The sequence below is a fragment of the Schistosoma haematobium genome, chromosome ZW (assembly GCF_000699445.3).
Source record: "Schistosoma haematobium chromosome ZW, whole genome shotgun sequence".
In the NCBI taxonomy this organism is placed as follows: Eukaryota; Metazoa; Platyhelminthes; class Trematoda; order Strigeidida; family Schistosomatidae; genus Schistosoma; species Schistosoma haematobium.
The window spans coordinates 69188487-69214301 of NC_067195.1; the positions used below are offsets into that span (position 1 = coordinate 69188487).

General features: G+C 36.9%; 1 protein-coding gene across 5 annotated transcripts in view; it reads right to left on the reverse strand.

The window, feature by feature from the left end:
* MS3_00004250 (uncharacterized protein) overlaps positions 1-25815 on the reverse strand; it is a 53420-nt gene that overhangs the window by 22893 nt on the left and 4712 nt on the right. For 2 of the 5 annotated variants that reach the window (XM_051212149.1, XM_051212152.1), the window contains exons 3-13: positions 23506-23711; positions 21290-21428; positions 20077-20143; positions 19291-19374; positions 17988-18199; positions 17386-17460; positions 12853-12916; positions 11043-11196; positions 4871-5032; positions 3740-4109; positions 1935-2084 (exon numbers count right to left, since the gene is read on the reverse strand). In XM_051212149.1, coding sequence (XP_051072299.1) covers positions 1935-2084; positions 3740-4109; positions 4871-5032; positions 11043-11196; positions 12853-12916; positions 17386-17460; positions 17988-18199; positions 19291-19374; positions 20077-20143; positions 21290-21428; positions 23506-23711 — 1683 coding nt within the window. Of the gene's footprint in view, positions 1-1934; positions 2085-3739; positions 4799-4870; positions 5033-11042; positions 11197-12852; positions 17461-17987; positions 18200-19290; positions 19375-20076; positions 20144-21289; positions 21429-23505; positions 24166-25815 lie in introns of those variants that run through there. The other 3 variants (XM_051212151.1, XM_051212150.1, XM_051212148.1) reach the window with 2 other exon arrangements.

A 25815-nucleotide genomic window follows, 5' to 3' on the forward strand; every position in this document is an offset into this window, starting at 1 on the left:
TTGGTTTGAAGGAAAATACCAATGATTAAACTACAGGGACAATCAAATATTCAGTTTAATGACCGCAATCAGGGTATAAGTTACATTAGGAAAACAAAAATCCAGTCAGCCCTGATAACATAGGACCAGGCATATATATATATATATATATATATATATATATATATATATATACATCGGTCCAAGTTCCCATATCTCATTAGTACAACAAGATCAACACCAAATTCATAGAACCAGTCACTTCCATAGTAGCGATATATGTAGATAAAAATAGCATATAAGGATATGATACAGAGAGAAAGAATTAGTTCGTAGAAAGAAAGGCATAAAGCAAGTTTAATCTCACGGTTTAGATGGAAACAAAGAGTGTATACACCTACGTCATTGTGATCGATTCTCAGCCATGTCACCCAGTCTCCAACAATGGCTATGATTTACACAGAAAGTAGAACGGAGCAAACCGACGGGCAGTAAACCTATCCTTTGGTTGACAGATGTTTATTTTGTTAGTTAAACCCCATACATTATTTATTTCTTCTTACATAAGCATGTTACCCTGTTTAAGAAAAATCATGTTCTGCTGTCTAAATGTTTATTATATACTAGCTCTTTCAATGGACCTGAGTCGATAATCTGGTCTTGCGAGCAGTTACCATAATTGGTTACGTTGCAATCATTGCATTTTAAATTATTTCCACAATCCAGAGACACATTATTATTTTTAAACCTCAAAACCCTTTATTATAGAATTGTATATACGCACAAATAGATGAAAATGCATACAGATTACCGCTGTCACATTGATTAATCTTACTACTGTAACCTTTACGCATTTGTCTACACTAGAAAGCACTTTTTGAAAAGTTCGTTTATAACCTATGTTAGAGCAACAAACATACATTGATGCAAAAAATACTTTAAAAGGAAAAAACCGCGATATCGCTACTAATCACTTCTTATTTAAAGTATTATTTATGTTATTCGCTATAGTTGAATAGTTAGTTTCAAACACCAAAGAACTTAAATGAGATATCAGCTTTTAAATATCAACAATACGACGAGAATTATCTCTAAAAAAATGAGTATTGTCAGTTTATAATCGTATTTACATTATCGTAAATAAGTATGTATGTTCATTAGTTGCTTGAGACATTAACACACTAAGAGCATAAAATCCATCAACAATCTCTAACTTTCCCTTCCATGCTTATAGGTTGAAAAAAAATACCTTGCCAACATATTCAGAGGTGGGAATAACGAGTTTTATAAGTACTCCAGCCTGAAAAAGTACAGAAGAGCGAGGGGCATTACATTTACTCGATAATTTTCGTGTCGAATTGTCTATAAGACACTATTTAAGTTTTACTAATGCACTGTTTTATAGGAGAGTTAGTAGCTTTGTTGGTTGAAGATAATATCTCCAAGATGTTTCCTTTGTTATCTTGAGAGATAATAAACAGAACTAAGTGTGTGAAATTTCTCAAAAAAAAAACCTTCCTCTACAATTTCCAAGATGCATCGTTAAACGATTTAGTCAGTACTGAATAGGGAAAACTTTAATAGATACATAATTCCCTTATGCAGAAATTCTCATTTACTTAAACTGAATGTTGCAGGTGCATGTTTGTTTCTGGAATGGTAATTACAAAAGAAACGAAATGTTTAATTGACATAAATGTTTATTAACAGGGATGAAACATCCAGAAAAAGTATTTGCTCCATGAAGATTGATATTCTCAACAAATTCCTTTAGGCTATAAATATCATGCTGAATAAAAATAAGTGTCAAAATGATACTGATGATAAGAAGATATCTTTCGTTGTAATGAGTTATTCCAATATAATCTACTCTGGAAAGGTACCAGATATCTAATACAACAGAAGGAACAGAAAAAAGCATGAATAAAAGACAATATCAAAAGTTTTAAACTAACTTGGTTGATAGCTTCCTTGAAATTAACAGCAGAAAGAAATTTGAGACGTTCAAAAGCTGCTAAACACGACCCGATAGTACGGCGAAATGGAGACTCTATGTCAACTTTCTTAAATGACTCGATGAGACCTTGCAAAATTCCGTCAACTGCCTAAAATATGCAAAAAATTGATATAATAACAATAATTCGTAAACATATAATAACTGAATATCATACGAAACCTAAGAATGTTTTGATGTATGTTGTAAATTTGAAACAAATAAAAGTTGAAACCAAGATGAGGAATACAAATGAACCACGTCAGATAAGTCTGACAAGCTAATTTAGGACTTTACAACATGCTAATTAATTTACAAGTTAAAAAATATGCTCACCCTGTACTCTGAGCTGAATTCTCTTTTTCCTATTCAATGACATTATGGAAATGGAATCCGAAATGATTCTGTTACGTATTTCGTTATTTATTTTTGTAACAGACAAAAAAGTGCACCATGATACACCAAGCTATTTAGAAGGTTGAAATATTTCTCTGTTTATAACAAAATGACTCTTTACTGTGGTGCATAGATAAAATACAAACGAATAAATCATCGATCTCTCTCGAAGAAACGTGTTTAAATGACTTATGAGCTGTATATATAAATCTCCACAAAAAAACAAGGAATTTTATGCACGTACGGTTAGACACATTAAAAAGAATCTAATGATCACTTCTCAACGAATTAATTAAAATTATACTGTTGTACAGTGAGTCAATTAATTTGATTCTTACTAAACAGATAATCCAACTGCAAATATACGAAGTATCTTACATAAAGTGATTAATCTTGTAAACCGTGGGAATCGATTCTATTATTATTTTGCCCTAAATTTATACATACCTTCTGTCAAATAGACAGCCATCGATTGTTTCAGTTAGTTAAATAACAACCAATTGATCGTCGCAGTTATATCAACAAATCACTTGCTACCTTAATTATGGTCGAAGCTATTCATCAGTTATTCACTGTTTAATACGTATGCGATATCTAGCATTTTCAAGCAATTAACCGCTCATTTAGTGGATGATTGCTGAATAAAAGAGTGTAATTTCCAGTTTAAACTTCATTTCAAGCATTTGAAGTTCGTTACCAACATCTGTCAGCTATGAATACGTTAGTGTAGCGCATTCCAACATGCTGGATGAAAAACACAAATGTAGCGAAAGTTAGAGCTTGGAATGAAGTCATGAATGAAAATTACATCCCTATATACAAAGATCATAAACTAAATGAATAAAAAATGCCCGAAAGTCATGGATACCACCTATTTGTTGAACAATTAAAAGTGGATGGATAACCTTAGCCTTTGTTGAATAAATAATATTTCAACTGCATGCACAGTAATAAAGGAAAAAGGAAAGACTAAAACTATATTTGAATAATTCATTTCCCACACTACGCAAGCAACTGGATGTTGAAGTCAACTAGGTATGATGATATCGACCTACAGACGTAAAATTATTTTACAGTTGCGAGATGTACAGGAACACTAAACTGATTCTCACATTTTAACTATTACGAATGATTGGGTGACTCAGATAGGTATCGCTCTGTTGTTTTCAAGATTTATAAATATTTACAGATCAATTTTTACAATAAATAAATACATCAGGACTACACGTAAAAAATACAGTATTAATAAAAACTCTGTTCCTTATTCAAAGAAAATAATAAAAGTTATAGATATGTCACTTAAATAAAAACTAATCACAATTGTGAATGATGTCAAAAATTCTTTTCAAGTCAAAGAAAAAACCGACTTACATCAGCAAGTATAGGGGAAACGAACTCTCCTGTACTGATTGCTTCTACGAATGGTTCGTTTTCACATCGAGTCAAAATAGCATCTGACAGATTAAAACGAATAATATCCAACGTTGGTCTGATAGCTTCTAGTTCATTTTTATCAACATCAAATGTCCTAGAATTGGACGAGTTCGGTAGTGACCCTTGAACGGCAAGAAAAATTGATTTCAAACTTTGAAAAACGTATTGGTCCATTTTTCGGGGACCATCTGGATAGCGACCAGTCAGATATCGACAGACTTCAGTTTGCAAAGTTCCGCCAAAAAGGAAAGGTATCATGCAAGAGACCATCAAGATAGTTGAGAAAAGAAACATGAATCCTACACCTCTGAAAAAAGGTAATGTAGCATTGGGAGTTAATTACAAGAAGCAATTCAATCAATTCAAAAACAAAGTTTCCATAGACATCCATGAATATTGAAAAGAAAACATCATCTATCACTTGGTTTTTCACACTTATTGAACTTCAGTTTATGAGATTAAAGTTAGTAACGTTAACCTGAGTAAAAGTAAAACTATGTTTCGAAGCTGTAATCCAAACAGAAAAAGTGGATACATAGTCACACCTTGATTAAAATCTGAGAACAAGATCAGAAAACTATACCCTAAACTATGGGTAAATATAAGGCTCTCTAAACCAAACAATCAGTGGTAAAAAGATATTAGACGCCCAATATAGTTTCACAACTAAAGATATAGAACACTTGTGGAATTAAATATCATGAAAAGGATAAGAGATGGATTTATATGATCGGATTATATTTAACCACAAATAAGAGAGGAAACAATCATCGACATCTCCAAAAAAATCAACATGATTTACATTTTATGTCAAAAATTGTAAGGAAAATCTTCATATTTCCCTATGACCAGTTCCTCATCTCTTATTGACACATTACTTAATTTCTGTATTGAAGAAAGAATCAATTCATCACTTTAAAATAGTTTACTCTTTTATCTATAGCACCCAACGCAAATGTTACTTAGTATGATAAAACAGGACAAAAAATCAAATCGATTATATATATATATATATATATATATATATATATATATATATATATATAAAGGATAAAACATCAAATTTACGCAAGTAAAAAATTGGCGCCGACACCCCGATTACACAAACCGGCCTCTTCATATGGACGATCACCACAAGTGCCAAAACATAGTCCAAGATATAATATCAGGAAAATTAAAATGGGAATGCACAGCAGAGCCACTCCGCCATATAACACATATTCGACAGCTCTAGAAATTTTCATTGAAGATAGCGTATAACTTTAGAAATTTTCAATAAAAAATAATATAAGAATAAATAAAAATGTCAACTCTGTTTGTTGTTGTTTACACAGCAGATTCAATAAGTCAGCTACAACGTAAGAGCATGCATATATATATATATATATATATATATATATATATATATATATCGGTCCAAGTTCCCATATCTCATTAGTACAACAAGATCAACACCAAATTCATAGAACCAGTCACTTCCATAGTAGCGATATATGTAGATAAAAATAGCATATAAGGATATGATACAGAGAGAAAGAATTAGTTCGTAGAAAGAAAGGCATAAAGTAAGTTTAATCTCACGGTTTAGATGAAAACAAAGAGTGTATACACCTACGTCATTGTGATCGATTCTCAGCCATGTCACCCAGTCTCCAACAGTTGGTTACGATAGTCGCGCAGACCCCATCCAAGTAGTCTGCATCCACCAATATGGCTCAGACCACCCGTCTCCAACACTAGTCAGTATTGCGCGTCGTGGTAATCAGTGTTCAGGTATACGTAACACGTGGCCCAACCACCTCAATCAATGAAGATTTACAACCTCATCAACTGATTTACCAGCATTCCCTAATACCCTGCGTCTAACCTCACTATTACTTACCCGGTGATCCCCACAGATGAGAGCAATATTTCTAAGACATCAGTGATCAAATACTAGTAATTTACGAGTATCTTCTACTATTAGCCGTCAAGTAAAACAGAACGAACTGCTCAGCAGTACACTCGTCCTTCAATCGATAGATGGATATCTCGCCTTTTCCATAGGTGACGTAAGTTGACAAGAGCCAAATGAGCTTTCTGAATCCGTGCAGTTCTCGTCAGATACCAACCCATTAGGATTGATCAGACTTCCAAGATAAGTGAAGTTGTCGACGCATTTGACTACTTCACTCCCTATTCTTCAGTCAGTCAGTCACAATGTAGAACTTCGTACGTACGTACATCAATTCAAGTTGCCACACCACATTAGCACAGAGATGCAGTTGTCGATTCAAATCCCGTAGTGGTAGAGGTAATAAGAGTATAAGCAGTATTCGGGAAGAATAGGGTTTGGAGATGTTATTTAAAGAGTATAATCCAGTGAAATAAATTTGGAAAGAGGAAAAAAGGGACATGAAGGATTCAGAAGATTAGAATTTGGGAGAACACAGAGAGTGGATACACCTGCGCCATTGCAAACGATTTTGAGCCATGTCATTCAAGATCTCTAACCATCGGTTGCTATCATCTCGCAGTCCCCAACCAGGTAGTCTACACCTACCAATATGACTCAGTTCACTTGTCAGTGACTTCATGGACTTGTGCCATGTTTTGGTTTGGCCGCCCCTAGCTTTCTTCCAACCTACTCCTATACCACTGAACATAGCACGTCGAGGCAGTCGGTCGTTGGGCATACGTAACACGTGTCCCAGCCATCTCAACTGATGAAGTTTCACTACTTCATCAATTGATTTGCCATCCTTACCTAGTACCCGTTTCCTAACAACTGTGTTACTTACTCGATGGTCCCATGATATACGAGCAATGTTTCGAAGACACCTATGATCAAATACTAGTAGCCTACGGATATCCTCTACTCTTACCGGCCATGTTTCACTGCCATAAAGTAGGACGGAACGAACTGCTGCGCAGTAAACACGTCCTTTGGTTGATAGACGGATATCTCGCCTACGCCATAAATGACGCAAGTTGGCGAAAGCTAGTCGAGCCTTCTGTATCCGTGCTGAGACTTCGTCACACACCAAACCACAAAGGCTGATGAGACTTCCAAGATAAGTGAAGCGGTCGACACACTCAACTACTTCACTCCCAATCACTAGTTCGGGTGTCGATGTAACCCAATCCTGAAGCAACATTTTGCATTTCGAGGGAGAGAATCGCATCCCGAACATGCTTGCATTGTTGCTGAGAGTGGTCAGAAGACTCTGCATTTTGTCAGCGTCTTCACCAAATAAAACTATGTCATCTGCATATTCTAAGTCAACAAGTGAACCTCCCGGTAGAAGTTCAACCCCTGGAAATTTAGATGAGGAGAGTGTTATCTCTAAAAGTACATCGACCACAAAGTTGAACAAGAATGGGGAGAGTGGACAGCCCTGACGAACACCACTTGAGGTAATCAATTCTGATGACAGTTCGCCATAAGCTCTCACTCGACCAGTTGTGTTCGAGTAGAGAGCCTTTATAAGGTTAATGTACTTCTTTGGTACTCCTTTCAGTGACAAACACTGCCATAGAACCTCACGATCAACAGAGTCGAATGCCGCCTTAAGGTCGAGAAATACTACGATTGTGGGGCGTCTGAATGTGTGTCTGTGTTCTAGAACCTGACGTAGTGTGAATATCTGATCTATACAACCACGTCCAGGTCGAAAACCGGCCTGGTTTTCTCTAATCTGCTCTTCACGAGCCTTGATTAGGCGTCGAAGTATTATCGAGGCTAATATTTTAGACACTATATTAGTCAAACTGATTCCTCTGTGATTGTCACAAGAGGACTTTTGTCCTTTCTTATAGACTGGCACAATCAGTGATTGAGACCAGTCAGATGGGATTACGTCCAGTTCCCAAATTCTACCTAAGACCTCAGTCAATCTTGCTGCTAATACTGAACCACCATCCTTCAAAATCTCAGGAGTAAACCTGTCAGAGCCTGCTGCTCTCCCTCGCTTCAGATTTCCTATTGCTTTTTCAACTTCGTAAAGAGACGGAGGACCTACATTAACTTGCCATTCAGGTTGACTAGAGATCGTGGGAAACCGAAGTGTGGCTGAAGGCCAGTTGAACTGATCCCTAAAGTGTTCTGCCTATCGATCGATCTAATCTCCTGGATTGAGAATGTATAATATGTCCATCTTTCTCTGAGATTGTTTCGCTAACGGTCGGGTTCCTAATTCCGGTTTCTTTAACGAGTCTGAACAATTGTCTTCTATTACTTATTGCCGCTGCCTTTTCCATCTCTCTTGCTTTCGCTACCCACCACTGTTCACAATCATTGCGTAGACTTCTTGTCAGCTTGCGCTTAAGCTGACTCCGCTCTTCATTATGTTCAGAGCCAGGTGGAATGAGTTTCCGAGCATCTATCAGTGCGATAGATGCTGCTGAGATCCAGTGTTGCTCCTTAACCTTCTGGTTTACCTTACTAGTAGATATCACTGCTGTTTCCACAGCTTTTCGGATATCATTCCATGCTGCATCGGGGTGGGCATCACATACATGGCTGCCTAACTGTTTTCCTAGTTGTTCCTGAAATATACTCTTAGCTTGACTATCATTAAGTAGGCCCCTAAGAGGTTTCCTTGCAGCGTCTTTCCTACGTCCAGTAAGACGCAAGCAAATACGCGCTCGCACTAGAGCATGATCTGAATCTAGGCATGTGCTCCAGAATGAGCGACAGTCTTCTATCGAGCCCCTCCCTATCCTCAGTTCAGGTGTTGACGCAGGCCAGTTCTGAAGTCACAGCTTGCATTTAGAGGGGGAGAAGCGTATCCAAAACATCCAGGCATTGTTGCTCAGTTCTACCAAGAGAATGCATTTTATCAGCGTCTTCACCAAACAGGACTATGTGGACGTCGTGGAAAGAGATCAATGACCGAAAATTCAGTCGACGAGAACGTTTATTCCATCAGTAGGTCTATGATGAATTTGAACAAAATGGAGATAGTGGACAGCCTTGATGGACACTACTTGAGGTTGCAAAATCGGATGACAGTTCGCCATAATCTATGACTTGACTGGTAGTGTTCGAGTAAAGAGCCTTCACAAGACTTATTTACTTCTAAGGTACACATTTCGATGACAGACACTGCCACAGAACACCTCGGTTTACAGAGTCAAATGCTGCTTTGAAGTTAGGAAAGACCACCATTGTCGGACGCAGGAAATCAAACCTAAGTTCTAAAACCTGACGAATGGTGAATATGTGGTCGATGCAGCCACGACCAGGTCTGAAGTCAGCCTGATTTTCTCGTGTTTGCAGTTCATGAGTCTTTGTTAAGTGTCCGATAGTTACTGAAGCCAGTATTATAGATGCTATATATGCCAAACTAATTCCTTTATGGTTATCACAGGATGATTTTGACCCCTTGTTATAGATTGGGACAATCAGTGATTTCGACTAGTCAGATAGAATTACGTCCAACTCCCAGATTTGAGCTGAAATATTAGTCAACCCAATCGCTAAAACTGGACCATTATACTTAAGGACCTCTGGAGCCAATCCATCTAGAAAAGCTACTCTTCCTTGGTTCAGATTAGCTATTGGTTTTTGAGTTTCAGTTAGAGCCAGGGGTCTACTTCAATGTTTCATCCAGGCTGTTTGGGAATGGTGGGTAGTTGTAAAGTAGCTGAAAGCCAGCTGAACTGCGCCTTAAATTGTTCCACGAGCGGCAGTATTCCATCGAGCCTCTCCAACAATGACTGACGGCAATATGGTCTATTTGAGTCCATAGTTGGTTTGGTGCACAGGGTTGTCATGTTAGACGATACCATTCCTTATGCTTAAAATTAGTGCTTGTCTGAGCACAATTGCAGCAGACGGTCACCATTATCTCTTTGCTGAACCGGAATACTAAAATACCCACTTGAAGGTTTTTTTGTTTGGTTTAAGCTGCCTACTTCAGCATTAAAGTCAGCTGCTATGAGAACTATGTCTGAGTTTAGCATTTTGAAGAAGTTCAGAAAGCTTTATGTAAAATGATGAAAGGGCAATAACGTGTGTACCTATCCTTCCAAATTCTTACCAAGCCGTTTAGCCGAACAGCACATAGGCAACTGTTAACAGGGATCTATTCTAATAGTGCTTGTTCTACCTTCGTACTTAATGCTATGCCTACACCTGCCAGTCCACGAGAACTAGCCATCGGGTCGCCAAATACGCGGAGGGTGTGTCTTGTCGGCTCTCCGTTCCGGAGGGGTGAGGTCAAGTAAATGAATACACTAGGATCCTGTACGTGTGTTTCGGAGACACAGCATACATCAACCGTACGAGATTCTAGGTATTTAGCCAAGGAGGCCTGTTGGCCGATTTCACACAGGGCTTCAATGTGTAGTTTGGAGCGAGGTTTCAGTAGACGTCTAACAGTGTTTCGCTCACGAATCGTTGGCCATGGTGACACTTTTGGAGGAAGCTTAGAGTTGATAGACGAGTTTGGTCTTAGTGACCCAAGAGCGTGATTGCAGTGCCAAAGGGACAACTCTACCTGAAGTCGGTCACACCAGACATTCTTTGGGATAAGGTGAGGTGTGCATTTTCCGGGTTGACCTTTTCTAGCCCCACTCTTTCTTTTTGGGAAGGCAGTATCGACGTTATGCTGGTTGTCTAAAGGAAACAACTTACTGCCACCACACCTCTGTACAGTCAGCAGTACGACTTCGCTCTCGGACCTTAGGTTTGCTGCTTTTAGTCTTACCGTTCTTGAACCGAGCTGTCTCCAATGGTAGGACCTTGATGGACGATTCTTTCAGCCAGTATAGCCTAGTCGGTTCATTACGATAAGCAAGCCCGACCACCACGTCACGCGTAGTCTTACAAATTTCGCATACATACAATAAGGAAAACGACGCTATGTAATTTTATAATGTGAATATCGGTCGATCGAATAGCTGTCAGAAAGACAGCTAGAAATATGAAATAAGCAATGTGTAGTTAGGTGGTTCCTCTTGAAACTAGCATTACTACCAGAAGAACATAGTGTCGACTCCCAGCATATAAGACATATAAACATGATATAATAAAGTATCGTTAACTTGTTGGTAGTAATGAGTTTATAGTAGCCTAAAAATCTGTTAGAAGCATTTATTGCGTTACTTCGTCAGTTAGAAAAACGTAAATATAGAATTTGCCAAAGCATGGCAATCGCTCATTCCATAAACAATGTAAGCAGCATGATTTCGATTGTAAATTTTTAAAAGAAACTTCACCAGAAATACATGTAACTAGGATAAAATTCACACTAACCGTAAATAATGATCATTTACTTCTTCATTAATCTCCAATGAAATTCGATCACGAATAAATTTTAAAGTGGTGCTTATGTTAACCATAATATGTTCGAATACACTAGCTAGTTTCTCTCGTGTCTTTGGAGAGTGAGCTAAATCGTTCCAGGCACCTATGAAAAAACAATGTTATATAAGTATGATGGAAATGTACCCTAACAGAATAATTGAATTCTATAGATGAAAATATTAAACGAAATAAAATACAATACAGGTATATGGGAAAAGTAGAATAGGTCACCTGTCATAATATGTATTACCACTTAAGGAAAAAACTGGTTGAACAGAACTATGAACTGTATTTCTAGTATAAACACGTAATGCACAGATGCAAAAAATCAATCTAATGTGATATATATATAACCTATCCTTTAATATACGATATAAACATATCGACGATCTGAAGTTTGCTATTGGTGTATTTATTTGTCTAAACTATTATTCGTATTAAAATTTGCGCGGTACTACAGGAGGAATCTGTATTAATTGTTAATACAGTATTTGAAATGTCAAGTAAACTGTAGTATACAAGAAAAACAAGAACATTTTTAGAACATATTAATGACAAACTAATGTTAGCTTAGTAATGAAAAATCGAATATCAGATGAAAAAAGTAATGACAATCAACAAAATACAATTTGAAACATTTTACATATAACATTAGGTAGGAAGATAGTTTTCTCTATGGAAGGAAAATGGTGACTTTGGTGATTGCGTACAACACCTGCACAAATTTATGATATGAACCTCATGCAGTAGGATATCGTTACATGTGCTAACGAAAAAAGTAATCTTATAAACATAGAAATACAAATTAATTGAGAAACATTGGTGCGGTTAATGTGTAAGGAAATGCCAACAATTCTCGTGACATACAGTCGTAAAAAACTAAAGCTGACTTGTCTAAAAAGTCACAATTTAACTGCAACTGATTTTGCTTAAATCAGTCAGTCAGCTACAACGTAGGACCAGGCATATATATGCATCGGTCCAAGTTGCCACACCTCATTAACACAACACCGAATTCATAGAACGAGTCACTTCAATAGTAGTAATACATATAGACAGCATATAAGGATATGATACAGAAAGAGAATCTCTTTCTACCCTGCTTATTTTTATGCCAGTATCAAGCATCGGAGTGTAGGATGTATGTACATGCCTAATCTCTAACAAAAATCCAGTCTACAAAAATACTTTTAGAAAGTATTAAAAAGGCGTTTCATATATTCTTTGTACCATCAGACGGAGACTAGGAGAATCCTCAACATCTAGATAGGTACAGAAGCGACCGCTTGATCAAACATATCTTAACGAAAAGCGTTTCAAAGTTTAAGTGTATAGGTGAGGATGATTCAGTATTGTAAATTATTCGATACGCGATTCTCGTTATTCTTAACACACAATCAACGTCTATCATAACGTACGACAATGCCTTAATACTAGTTTATATCCGTCTAGCTATCAGTGGAAGTCAGGGATCATCAGAACGACTGTTTTGTTATATATGACACTTCTATCAGCAAGAACCTATAACCCACTGTAGAACTACTAAAAAATCATTATCTCTGAATTTACTAGAATATCAAACTCCAACACATAAACTGGAAGTGATTCATCAACAATATTATAAACCCATTCATGACTTTCAAAGGGAAATAAATAACTTTCTACTAAACGATCAAACATAACACAAACTATTCGCCTTTCAGATAAAACTACACAATGAAAATAAAAGTAGGCTACAAACTAATGAGTGAAGACTTACGATCCAGATCACCACTAATGGAAAGCTTCACATTTACGGCCAGATTGTTGGTAGTTCCATTAAACTAGATAACATTGAAACAAATTAGGAAAAAAAGGAATTATTAGCTAAAAGAGAACTACCGAATAATTATAAAAGCATATGTTAGAATGCAGATGTCAGAGGACTTCATGATAGTCAAAATATAAAACATTGAATAACACATACTGCAAAATCAGACCAAGTTGATACATTTGAGCAGTTGTCAAAATGTCGAAGCTCTTAACTTATTACTATTATTAATGGATTTATTCAGTATTATATTTTGGTACAATATAGAATTCTCAGCACGAAGTATTTCAACAAGTTTCTCTTACAAAAAAAAAAAAAAAAGTGTAAAAATATCCAAATCTGTACAAATTTTCAAATTAGAGACATGTTTAAGAATACGGGTTATTGACTAGGTTAACTCTAACAACCTGTATATTTGCTAGGTAAGGTATTATAAAACTTTTAGACCTTTGCTTGCGTGCATGAATTTTAATGTATTTACATCTCGTTCTACCAGAAAATATACAAGGAGAAAGATATGAATGAAGATGGTTAGTATCTGATAAGACAACACCTGCCAGGAGTTTGCAAGACTTTAGATGTCTATCCACAACCATATTAATAATGACCTCAAAAGATTCATCAAATACCTTGCTAACTGCTTTCAGCACTCTCCACAACACAGCAAAGTCTTTTCTCAAAAGCCCGGGAAAGAATAATGGAGAACAGTAAAGAATAATAGGTAATATGCAAGAATTGACAAAATGTAAGAGTAAATATCGAGTAATCCCAAGAGTATGCAGCCTCTTTATGTAGTAACTCAGACGGAAAACCTTCTTCGATAACAATAAATCGTGAGAAGACCAAGAGAGGTCAGAGGAACAGGTAACGCCAAGATAATTGACCTTCGACACTATTTATCAGTCTCCAATTGCACAGGCATTATGGGATCTCAAAATGGTGCTTAGGTGCTGTTCATGTCGCATGCTAAAGTTAACAGCTTGAAATTTTGACGGATTAAGTATGAGATCATTAACAACAAACCAAGATTAGGCGAGACTCTAATTTAGGGACGAACCTTGAACGAATCTTAAATGACCTTGACAATTATTAGCCAATCAGAAAACAGTTAGTATAAAGTAAAAATATATTATAAGAAAGTAATGAATTATAGTGGCTAGTCTTCTTTTACATGATTTAGAAACTTGTTAAGGTTTGATAAAGGTTCAGAAGTCCTGAAATCATAATGCATACGGTATAGAAACTCGTCCACATGGCTCCATAACAGTCGTCCTCTAGAGCCGTGGTATGGTCTTAGAAATTCCTTCAGTCTGGACCACATAGCTTCAATACTATTAGTATGGACGCCGGTTGCAGGGTCGACGAAATGGCGCTTGTGCACTACTACATGATGTATATATCCAAGTCTATGTAGACACCTATAAGCTCGCCAATCATCCGTATATACTGCTGTGCCCGGCTGCACGTATTCCTGTATAATTGGTATTATTGTGTTTGCTTTCCGGTTTCTGACCCTCTGAAAATGTTCCTGTTGCGTTTATCGGTCATAAATTCCAAGTACCTGTCAAGTATACTTACGGAAATGCTACTTACCCATTCTTCCTTGATACTACGTCCCCTATTGTATTTTCGCTTTCTTACTACCGTTTCATCTATCTCCACAATGCATCCTACTCCTCCGAATGATTGGCGTAGACGTGTCATTTTACTTGCACATATGTCACGGCAGTACTCATACCACTGGACTGCTGAAGTTTCAGTAACATCTGAAAACGCCGCAGTCAGTGTTACTGGTGTCCTTATTACCCAATTTGCCACTATTATCATGATCTGCCTTAGTGTCAGTCGCGATCGAGCGAAGAAAGTCCCCGTTCGAGCAGACTTTTTCCTCCAGCATGAAGAACAACGAAACATAATCTCACCACGGTGGTCTGCACACTTTGCTGCAGTCATTTGATAACCGCAGTCGCACGTACAAGAACTTCTTGATAGTCCCATCTGTTGTAGCCTCTCAATAATCATCTCTTTTCTAAAATCCGCTGTAACCCGATCGTATGTTAGCATCACGTGTTGAACTTGGCTCCGTGACCTTGAAATTGCTCAAACGCTTCTGATTGGCTCGTCCTTAAATTAGAGTCTCGCCCAAGATTCAACACGAGACAAAAACTCATTTATTTCTATGGGATGTAAAGAGATAGAAATCGGCATACATACAATGAGATCGTCCGCATACTTCACAAAAGTGTTTTCTGTGGAAGATGGCAGATCATGCAGAAAAAAGAAAAAGAAGAGGTGAAAGAACAGCTCCTTGTGACACACCTTGATGAGACAGTAGAGACGCTGAACAGTTTCCTCTAAACACAGTGTACTGTTCTCTTTCAGAGAGGTAGGAACATATCCAATTGGTTATCCAGCTGTCAGTGTTGACGCTGATTACCTTGTTAAGTAAAAGTTGTCTTGGAATAGAATCAAAAGCGGAAGTATAGTCCAGAAAAGCGCATCGAACATACTTCTTACCCTTTTCCAAGTTGAACACTATATTGTGATGCAGAACGGCAACGGCATCTAAGGCGCTTTATTTGCATTTGTAAGCAAACTGATACAGATCAATGTGCTCTTTTATTGCAGGTTGAAGTGAGAGTATCAATAATTTTTCCATTGTTTTGAGGAAAGGTGAAGTTATTGCCACGGGTCTAAATTTCACATTCTTATCACTAGATACTTTCTTAGGTATAGGGATTATCTTTATCTTTCTCTACATTTTCGGTATGAGATTAGTTGAGAAAGATAGAGCTGAGACGTCTAATCTCTGGGTTTATTAGACCATTAAGCTTACGAACTTCAATAGTTTTTCTTCTTGTACATTCTTTTTTTACTCTCCGTAGTCGACTTACTTGTGGAGATGTAAGTCGATCAAAACTTTAAAAAATGGTTTCAGTGGAATAGCAAATATCAAACCAGAATTTAAGATAACAAGTGATAATATCAGTAGTGTTTTCCAGTGAGTCATCTGTAAATAATTCACAGTCGTACGAAACATGTTTCTCAGATTTTGAATATTTTCTTTTGAGTAATTCCTATATTTGGCTTTCCTGGTCTGATGTAAGAATGTACTCTTTTCATGCTTTTCATATACTTTAGGTAGAACATGAATCATACAGTGATCCGCGCTAGACAATGGAGCACGTTTACGAGTCAAATTATTGAAAATGAGCATCCAAACGAGTAGGAAAATCTACTACATTTTGGTGACCTAGTGATGCAAGGAAGCTACAGTCACATGGATTGAAATCACCATATAAAATTGAAAGTGAAACACTGAAGGCAGTAACAGCAAATTCATCAGCGAAAGCAGATAGCCCAGATGATGTGCAGTCTGTAGTCACGTAGATGTTTGTAACATAAACATAATTGTGCTTATTCAGGTGTTTTGGACATCTTAAAGTTAGACAGTCGATAAAGTCATTGGAAAACTTGAAACATGCAAAAGTAGATCGACACCATTTCATGTTTACACAGCCGCCACACCTCTTTTTATTGCTTGATCGATCCTGACGATAGATATTGAAATCATGTAGTGATGCTAAGCAATCGTCCTGTAAATCAGTTAACCAAGATTCTTGAATTATGATGACAACACAATTACGATACACGTTTTCACTTAGTAGGAATTGAAAATAGTCCACCTTGTTAATTAGTGATCGGTAGTTAGAATTCAGCAGCTCGGGAATCGACATACGATCAATGGTCATTCTCTTCAATGCGAATTGCCAACCACCACGATGTCTCTTATTGTACTTTTTTCAACTTGTGCAGCGAAAGGTCGTAAGCTTTTCATAAGCGCGCCTGCATAGGTTATGCGATTAGTAGACATAATGAGGTGTTAAAACAAAAATTAAAAAAAGACAGACAACTTGTTGAAATATTTAGATGGAAGAAACAGGTAGCCCAGATATTCAAGCAGGCCGTCGATGCAGCTACTCAGTTCCAAGTTCAAACCCTGCGGGACTAAAATACGTAGACAATAGTATCACTAGGCCTTACACAAATGATGGTTTAAAATGGATTACAAGAACATACGTACTTGGTTACTGATTTAAAATACATGTTTAGTAAGAGGAAAGTTGATCAATTGGCAAGTTATGTCATAAATACCACCAACAGACCAAAAGAAATTTATTGTTTAATTTAACTTCATTTATTCGTGATATCAGTTTTCAGGCTGATCTCGTTTCGCGATCAGATTCAGAAGACAAGGCGATATATGATACAAATTTAAAATAAATGTTCTGTTGAATTGTTACAGAAATACTGAGATACTAGGAGGGGGGATGTAGAAGAAGTGTATATACAAGAATTCAATATCGAAGTTTGTTAAAAAAACATACCAAGTAATTTATTCATGTAAGTAATGTTATCCGAAAACATAATCTTTTAAAATAATTAGTAACAATGAACTGAGATAAAATTAATAATCCTTACTTCACTGAGATAGTCAACATCAGGAAGATGCCGTTGAATTTGGTTAGAAATAAAAATCGCTTCGTCTAGTTGGAACTACAATCAGAAAAATGCACATAATTTTTTTTTAAATAATATCACTACGATTAATAATCGAAATCTACACATATTTCTTAGAAATTAGATGTTAGAATTTCAAAAATACACTAATGAATGTATTAGACTTGAATACATTTTAGTACTATTCATCTATTTTTCTCTAAGCCTCATTAGATGTTTTTCTATAAAATACTTTATACGATTTTTATATGAATTAAAACAGGTAACACAACCAGCTTTCGAAACCTTGGCAACAATGGTAGCAACCAGCAAATTCCCTCATGAAAAGAAGACTGATTAAATGTCAAGTTGAAGGGAGTTTGTATTTAGACTATATTTTTATGTAGATTCAAAATTAATTTTCTACTCAGTCAGTTGAAGGCGATTTTTTAAGCCAAGCTGTTTATGTCTGAACTATGGTAAAAAATAGCGATTTTTCAACAATGAGTGAGAAATGATAGATCATTTGAGAACACAACTTGTAACCTAAAACCAAAAATGTAATTCATGAAATCATTACTTACCATACTTGGTGAAACACGAATTTTTAACTGATCGTTGGCCAGTCCCATCAATTCTCGGCATTCAATGATCTTATCAATGGGACAACCTGTATTCAATGTATCAGTTAAACCCTGACGAATGGTAGGTAATTCAGAGATCACTTCGTAAAGTGAATGGTTAAAGTAACTGATTTGTGCGATTGCCTCAGATCCAGGGAGGAAAGCTCGTGCAGCTTGTAAATAAGAAACAGTGAATACGATTAGGAAAAAATTCATGAGTATGGAATAGGAATTTATGGATTGCTTTGTATTGCTAATCATATGCAAAATTAATTTGAAAATAAGTAAATATTAGCATACATTGATAACTGTATAACTAGTGATATCACCAAACAACCTAGATTAATAGATGATTTTTCGAACTAACATGTTTACTAGCATCACACCAAAAACATAAAAAAACACCCAAAGAGAAACACCAAGTGGACAAGTAAGATGTGAACACAATTCCCATTTTTCGAAACAGGTTATGTGAGTATGATTTTCGGGGTGATTAATTAACGTCCTCAACAAGCAACTGAACTGTTATCCCAAGGACTTGGGACGGAAAGCCTTCACTCGTTTACAAGAACTGCTTTGATAGCAAAAAAACTTCATAGGTCAATGTCTCAATCTTGTGCCCAAAAAATTATTTTACACCTAACTGCATCAAACTAAATACCCCTAGCATATAAAATCACTCCTTGGACATCCGAAAAACAGTTTATAGTTTCATTTCTATTTCTGTCACAATTTGTTACACTGTTGGGATCGATGTATTTTTAAGTGATAAAGGTAGGAACCTTATCATCTGCCATAGTACTTAACTGCAGCGTTATTCGGGGTCTAATATTGGAGCACTTACCTAGATTCTAAGTGAATATAACTTAGTAATTTGTGAGCATTGGTCGAGTTCTGAGCCACTGAGTAATATAATGAAAGATTTAACTATTATTGTCCCCGTCACCTTTATGAACCATAATTTTAAGAGCTGTAATTAAAGACGTCTGGAGATTTCTAGAAAAATTATGATGTGCAAATATCATAACCACTTATTAACACAAAAGCATTGTGACAGAGGTTTACATTGTTTATTTCTTTTAGTACCGTTATGATGAAGTTAACACTTATGCCCTAACCTTTGTAATTATCCTTTGAAAAAGTTGAATTTAAAGCTTTATCATTTTCAACTCTAAATACAGAAGGCTTTAGTACAGAAAGCAAAATATCACATGTAAATTATGTCATAATGTATACATAGTAATAAATTAATAAATATACATACTTGTTTGAAATTCTGAAATTGCATCAGATACATTATTCGCTTGAGACAGTTTGGTAAAATCTTCTTGAAAACTGACAAGGCTATCTGGAAGAAAAGTAAGTGAAGTTTTGCTAGTACTTATCTATACAACTTAGATACGCAGACCAAAAACATCATACATAAGATTACAACGGAAACGATTGTAAACAGCTTGACCTTAAAAAATAATAACAAAACAGTAAATCCAATTCCTCAATTTACTCAATGGCAAATCGCAAGGTAAAAGCAGAATCCCGTAACATATATATGACGATCTTAAGTTCAGATACCATTGAACTTTGATGTACTGTGTTCATACTTATTAAAACAATCGTTATTTTTTTTCGTGATAACTGATTGATCATATTCGTTTGGCTCTTTAATTCAAAACCAAGACACTATTCTGATAGCCTATCTCAAAACCTTCGAATGTGCTTGAAGATTACCAATCCTTACAGGGAACCTTAAACAAACTTATTTACTTCATTATTATTTGCAATTCATTTACTATCTGCATTTTCAAGTCATGTGAAAAAGCTAATCAAACTATCCAGTTCTCCAGGCCGGGTTACGTTTAGTGAGGTTCAGACTTACTGTTTTGAAGTTGAATGCTTAAACTAATGAGCCCTTTCTACATTAACATGTTTAATGCTTCCCCCCACGCGACATCCTTGAGAAGATATAAATGAAAAATAAAATGTATAGAAATAATTGTATTTAAATTAAATGGAAAGTAGTAAGGTTGATGTATTAATTGATTTAACCTACCATCTACAATTCGCATGAAGCGTTCTTTTTGTTTACTAAGATCTGTTGAGGAAGTATTCTTTGCCATCTAAAAAACAGAAGTAAAAACACCGTCACATGCTTCTTTCTGATACCATAGGTCACATGCATTACGGATAATCAAAATAAAGACTTCTTTTTTTTCAAGTGATCAAAGTTCCACATTTTATTTAGAATAACTTTCAATGTGCACTATTTTTATGAACCGTTGTTTGTTTTCGTCAACTTTTGTCTTTTCTACAGATGGAAATTGTAAAACTATGAGAAATTGGAAGGACCCAATACCACACCTGAACCAGATTACCAACAACTATAATTATGTCAGCTTCCAATTTGGCAACAGAGTTTACAGAGACTAGTATGTTCTTCGAAATGGTTTTGACTATCAAACTGTATGTTGACTTGTTTATTTAGCCTTGACTGACCGCACTTAACTAGGTATAAGGACTACGTCATTATTCAATTGCCAAATTCAACTTTTAGAGTAGTTTGTCTACAAGGATTGGATACTTTTCCACAAATGAGAACTTGGACCCAAAAAACATCACGAGAAACGTTAAACAATGGAGTCAAACGACTGTCGTGGAATTTGAGAAACAAAAATAATTTAGGGAATGAGAAAAGTGTAGCGGTTGAAAAAGTCACACCATAAACTGAACTAAGTGAAGGGAGACAAGAAAAAACACTGATAATAGGAGCGAATGTAATGGCAAAAGGAAGGAACTAGTAGAAACAATAAGACAATTCAGAAGTATTTAGCGATACAATTATCTAGGGCGATATGAAACACATCAAGCACCAGCTATCTTGTCTGTCAGATCCAGATCAAGTTTGGAGTTCCTCAGAGAATGGAAAAGCAATTAGTAATACAGATTGATCTGAATACGTTGGATCAGTAATGAATGTCCAGACACAAAGCACACAGTCAGTTTAACCCACTGCTGCCATAAATCAGTAGGTCAACAAAATATGAATTTTAGTCCTCAGATCATTAAGTATTTGAACATTCATTTCAGTATTTTACAAACAGAAGTATGATTGTAAATAATAAACTAGACATGAAGTTAGCTTTAAAATCTCAAGGATAGAAATAAACAGAAAAAAACCACATTAAAACACCAAATAAAAAATTCCACAACTTGATTACAAATGACAGTAATTCGGGATAGTGTAAAAATACTCGTGTTGAACGAACCTGTACCATATCTTTTAGAGCCTCTTCAAACTCAACAAGGCTAAGGTTAGCTTGACTAAAAGCACCTATGCGCGGGTCTCTGCTGACCAAAGCTTCATGAAATAAGTAGTGATTGATGAAAGCCAAAACAACAGCAGCCCTTCAGAATATAAAAGAGCATACAAAAAATTGTGATGAATAAAAGATATATTGGCTTTTAAGCTAAATACTACGACGAAGGTGAAATCAAATCTCCCAATATCAGTTACAACGATTTAATATCTTACAATTTAGTTGGACGAATTTTTACTTTATCGTAATAATTAATCAGGAACCAACGTCTGCCTATACTGTTATAAAAACACAGTCCAAATTCAAATAAGGAATAGACTAACAGACGCGAGTGTTTTAGATACAATTCATTTGTCACAGATTAACAACTAACGACTAAATAGTTAGGCGTGTAATAAGTTGATCACCGACCAGTTACATTAGTAGAATGGAACAAACCGATGTGCAGTAAACTTGTCCTTTGGTTGGCAGACGGATATCTCTCCTAAGCCACAAGTTGGCAATAGCCACAATCCTTAAAAATCTCGGGGATTAGTCCATCAAGTCCTGCTGTTTCCCCTCGAGTTAGATTACTTAGAGCCTTTTCAACCTCACTGAGTTGAAGGACTTAAATCGATTCGCCATCCAGGTTTCTTGGAGACAGTGGGTATTTAAAGTGGTTGAACTGTTCCAAAAAGTGTTCTGTCCATTAGTTTAATCTCCTGGATTGAATAAATAACAGACACGTTTTTTCAAAGACCGTTTTCTCAACAGCCGTGTTTTTAATGGCCATTTCATTGATAAGTCTGAACAGTTGTCTACCGTTATATATCGAGATGGTGGAGATTTGTAGCTCAGGTGGATGATTTTGGTGGAATTTTGTTCTCTGAGCTGGATGGTTTGGTCGTGGAGCTTTCATCGTTCTTCTGAACGACATCATCAGCACAAACTTCAGATAGAAGTTATATATCACCGCTGCCTTTTCTATCTCTTTTGCTTCCAGGATCCACCACTGCTCACGATTTCTGAGTGAGCCTTTTATAAGCCCACGTTTGAGTTGGTTTTGCTCGTGTTCAGAGCCAGACGGGATGAGTTTTTAAGCATCCATGGTTTAGTAGACGCCGCTGAAATCCATTGACTTTTTTTAATCTAATGGTTTAAGTAGCTGGTAGATATCACTGCTGTTCAGATATCACCACAAGCTAACTCAGGGTGGATATCACTCTCACAGTTGACTAACTGCTTCTTTAGTTGTTCCTAAAATATATTATTGACTTTTTCATTATCAAGTTGAACTCTAAAGTGTTTGCTTGCAGTGGCGAATAACAGCAACTAAAAATGAGCAGACTGGCACTAAAATATTAGGATCAAATTACTAGTACAGTGGAAAAACAGCCTCCATTATGCGCAGGGGAAACAATAGGCCAACAAGGCTATGTGGCCACTCAAGCCCTAGGAAGTTCCAAAACTCCAAGACGATAGGCGGAAAGTTAAGTAGCTAGACTGACGAGCTCTATAAAGGAGCACAACTATGTTATCCAATAGCATACTGTGTACTAGTGACTTAAGGTCACTAAAAAGTGAATGATGACTATGAAGCTGTACAGATACGAACTATGTGCATTTATTAAGAGGCTTGAATTCAAAGAAACGGATATGATAGACTTTCAAGCGGTTGAAGTTTTAGTGAGACATCAACAATATTACTAAAAGCATTCAAATAGTTATTCCTGATTATTGTTAGCCTTAGATGACTTTTGTTAATAACCACTTAGATCGGAAATATTCCAACACTGATAACTGCTTACAGAGCTATTCTTATGGAAATGCGTAAAAAACTAAGAGTGCTAGTTCATAAAAAGGACTTGAACTAGCAATATTGACCAGGAAACTATATGTTATAAGTGTCATATAAAGTCATACGAGTGTGACCTTACAAGTACTTGTTACACTTAGAATCGCTTATGGAAGGCTTCGAATACTTAAACTTTGATGACGATAATATTCACAATATAGATTTTTTAAATAATGAATCTTAATGGAGATAAAAACTGAGAATTTAACATAAAGTCACTATCCAAAATATGATAAAGGTTCTTGGGCAAACATCTACGATGTACATAACTTAAAGAAAAACAAGCATAGCAGTAATATTATATTGCTTTGAATGGGTTATTCTGACTTACAATTGGAAAGTCACAATTAAGACTAGGCACACTGTGTATACAACTCGTTTGCAGGGATCGTGTTTGGAATCTACAAATTGTACACGTCCACCACATTTTCCACAGCACCGAGCACAGAAGAAAACGATTCCAACAAGGGGCATAAAAATAGCAAATAGAAGACCGACAACAAGACATATGCCATATCCCAAGTACGTCGTTACAACCTGTATAGAAAAGTATGTGGTTACATATAAACATATACAATTGTTTACTTACTAAGTTTCTAAAGTATGATATACTTTTTAACATAAGAAACTCAAGGATTTGTAGAACCTAGAAAGTACAGTACTACGAAAAATAATTCGGTCAGTCATCCACAATATAGAGACAGGCATATACAGATGCATCGGTCCAAGTTCCCATATCTCATTATTACAACTAGGTCAACACCAAATTCATAGAACCAGTCACTTCAATAGTAGCGATATATGTAGATAAAAATAGCATATAAGGATATGATACAGAGAGAAAGAACTAGTTTGTAGAAAGAAAGGTATAAAGTAATTTTGAACTCCCCGACCGTTGTTGCTACCTTGACGTGGTGGTCGGGCTTGCCTATCGTGATGAAGCAACCGAGCTATACTGGCTGGAACAACCGTTCCTCAAGGTCCTACCATGTCAGACAGGTCGGTTGAAGAGCGGTAAGACTAAAAGCAACAAACCCAAGGTCCGAAGGCGAAGTCGTACTGCTGACTGTACAGAGGTGTGACAGCAGTAAGGTGTTTCCTTCAGACAACCAGCATGACAGCGATGCTGCCTTACCACAAGGAGGGGTGGGGTTAGAAAAGGTCGACCCTAAAAATGTCACACCTCACCTTACCTCACGGATTTCCGTCCCCGGCGGTAAGGCCCTTTGAAGAACGGAGCTAACACGTCACAAACCTCCCACGAAAAGGCCGTGCGCGACCGGCCTCAAGCAGTTGTCCCTTGGGCACTGCGGTCACGCTCTCAGGTCACTGAGACCGCCTCTAATCCTATTTCCTTTTCAGGTACCTCCAGAACAACCCTTCCACGGTGTGGGCAACCGGGAAGTGATAACCGCCCTCATACCTCTAACAGCACCCAAGACCACTGTATTCATAATCAACCTTCCTCTTCAATTCCTATTATTCATCCTACATCGACTTTCAACCTTAAACTTCCTCCTTAGGCTTCCTCCTCAAGTGTCACCATAGCCAACGATTCTAGTGCTCAAAACACTGTCCCAGGTCTACTAAAACCTCGCTCCAAACTACACATTGGAGACTTCAATGTACGCACCCTATGTCAAATCGGTCAGCAGGCTTCCTTAGCAAACACAAATTTTAAGCATAAGGAGAGACATCGTCTAACATGGCGACCACCTACACCAAACCAACGATGGACTCAAATAGACCATATTGCCATCAGTCATCGTTGGAGAGGGTCGGTAGAAGATTGTCGCTCATTCTAGAGTACCTGCTTGGACTCCGACCACGCCCTAATACGGGCACGCATCTGCTTGCGCCTCACCGGACGCAAAAAAGCCACATTAAAAAGACCCATTAGAACTGAGTTGAGTAACGAGAAAACCAAAAATAGGTTCCAAGAACAACTGAGTTCACACTTAGGTAGTTCTGAAGACGAGGCTGACCCAGATGTTGCTTGGAAAGACATACAAGCAGCTGTAGAAGCAGCAGTGACATCTATTAGCGACTAAAACCACAGAGTTACAAAGAACCAGTGGATTTCTTCAAAGTCTATCATACTGATGGATTCTCGCAAACTTGTCCCATCAGGTTCCGAACATGATGAAGAGCGACAATAAGTCAGATCTAGGTTAAGAAAAAGTCTAAGAAACGACCGTGAGCAGTGGTGGGCAACGAAAGCAAAAGAGATGGAAAAGGCGGCGACTATAGGGAACACAAGACAGCTTTACAGACTAATAAAAGAAACTGGAATTAATAAGTCAAGTGTAAGTGAGATTATATCAGAAAAAGACGATACTCTCATCTGCTCCCAGTCCAGACGTTTAGAACGATGGGCGGAACATTTTAGGGAACAGTTAAACTGGCCTTCAGCTACTCTATAACTGCCCTCCATTCCCAGACAGTGTGAATAGAACATTGAAGTAGGTCCCCCAACTCCAGCAGAACTTCAAAAGGCAAAGCTAATCTGAAACGAGGAAGGGCAGCTGATCCAGATGGATTGGCTCCAGAGGTCTTTAAGGATGGTGGTCCAATTTTAACGATTAGGTTGACTAATATTTTAACTAAAATCTGGGAGTTAGACGTTATTCCATCTAACTGG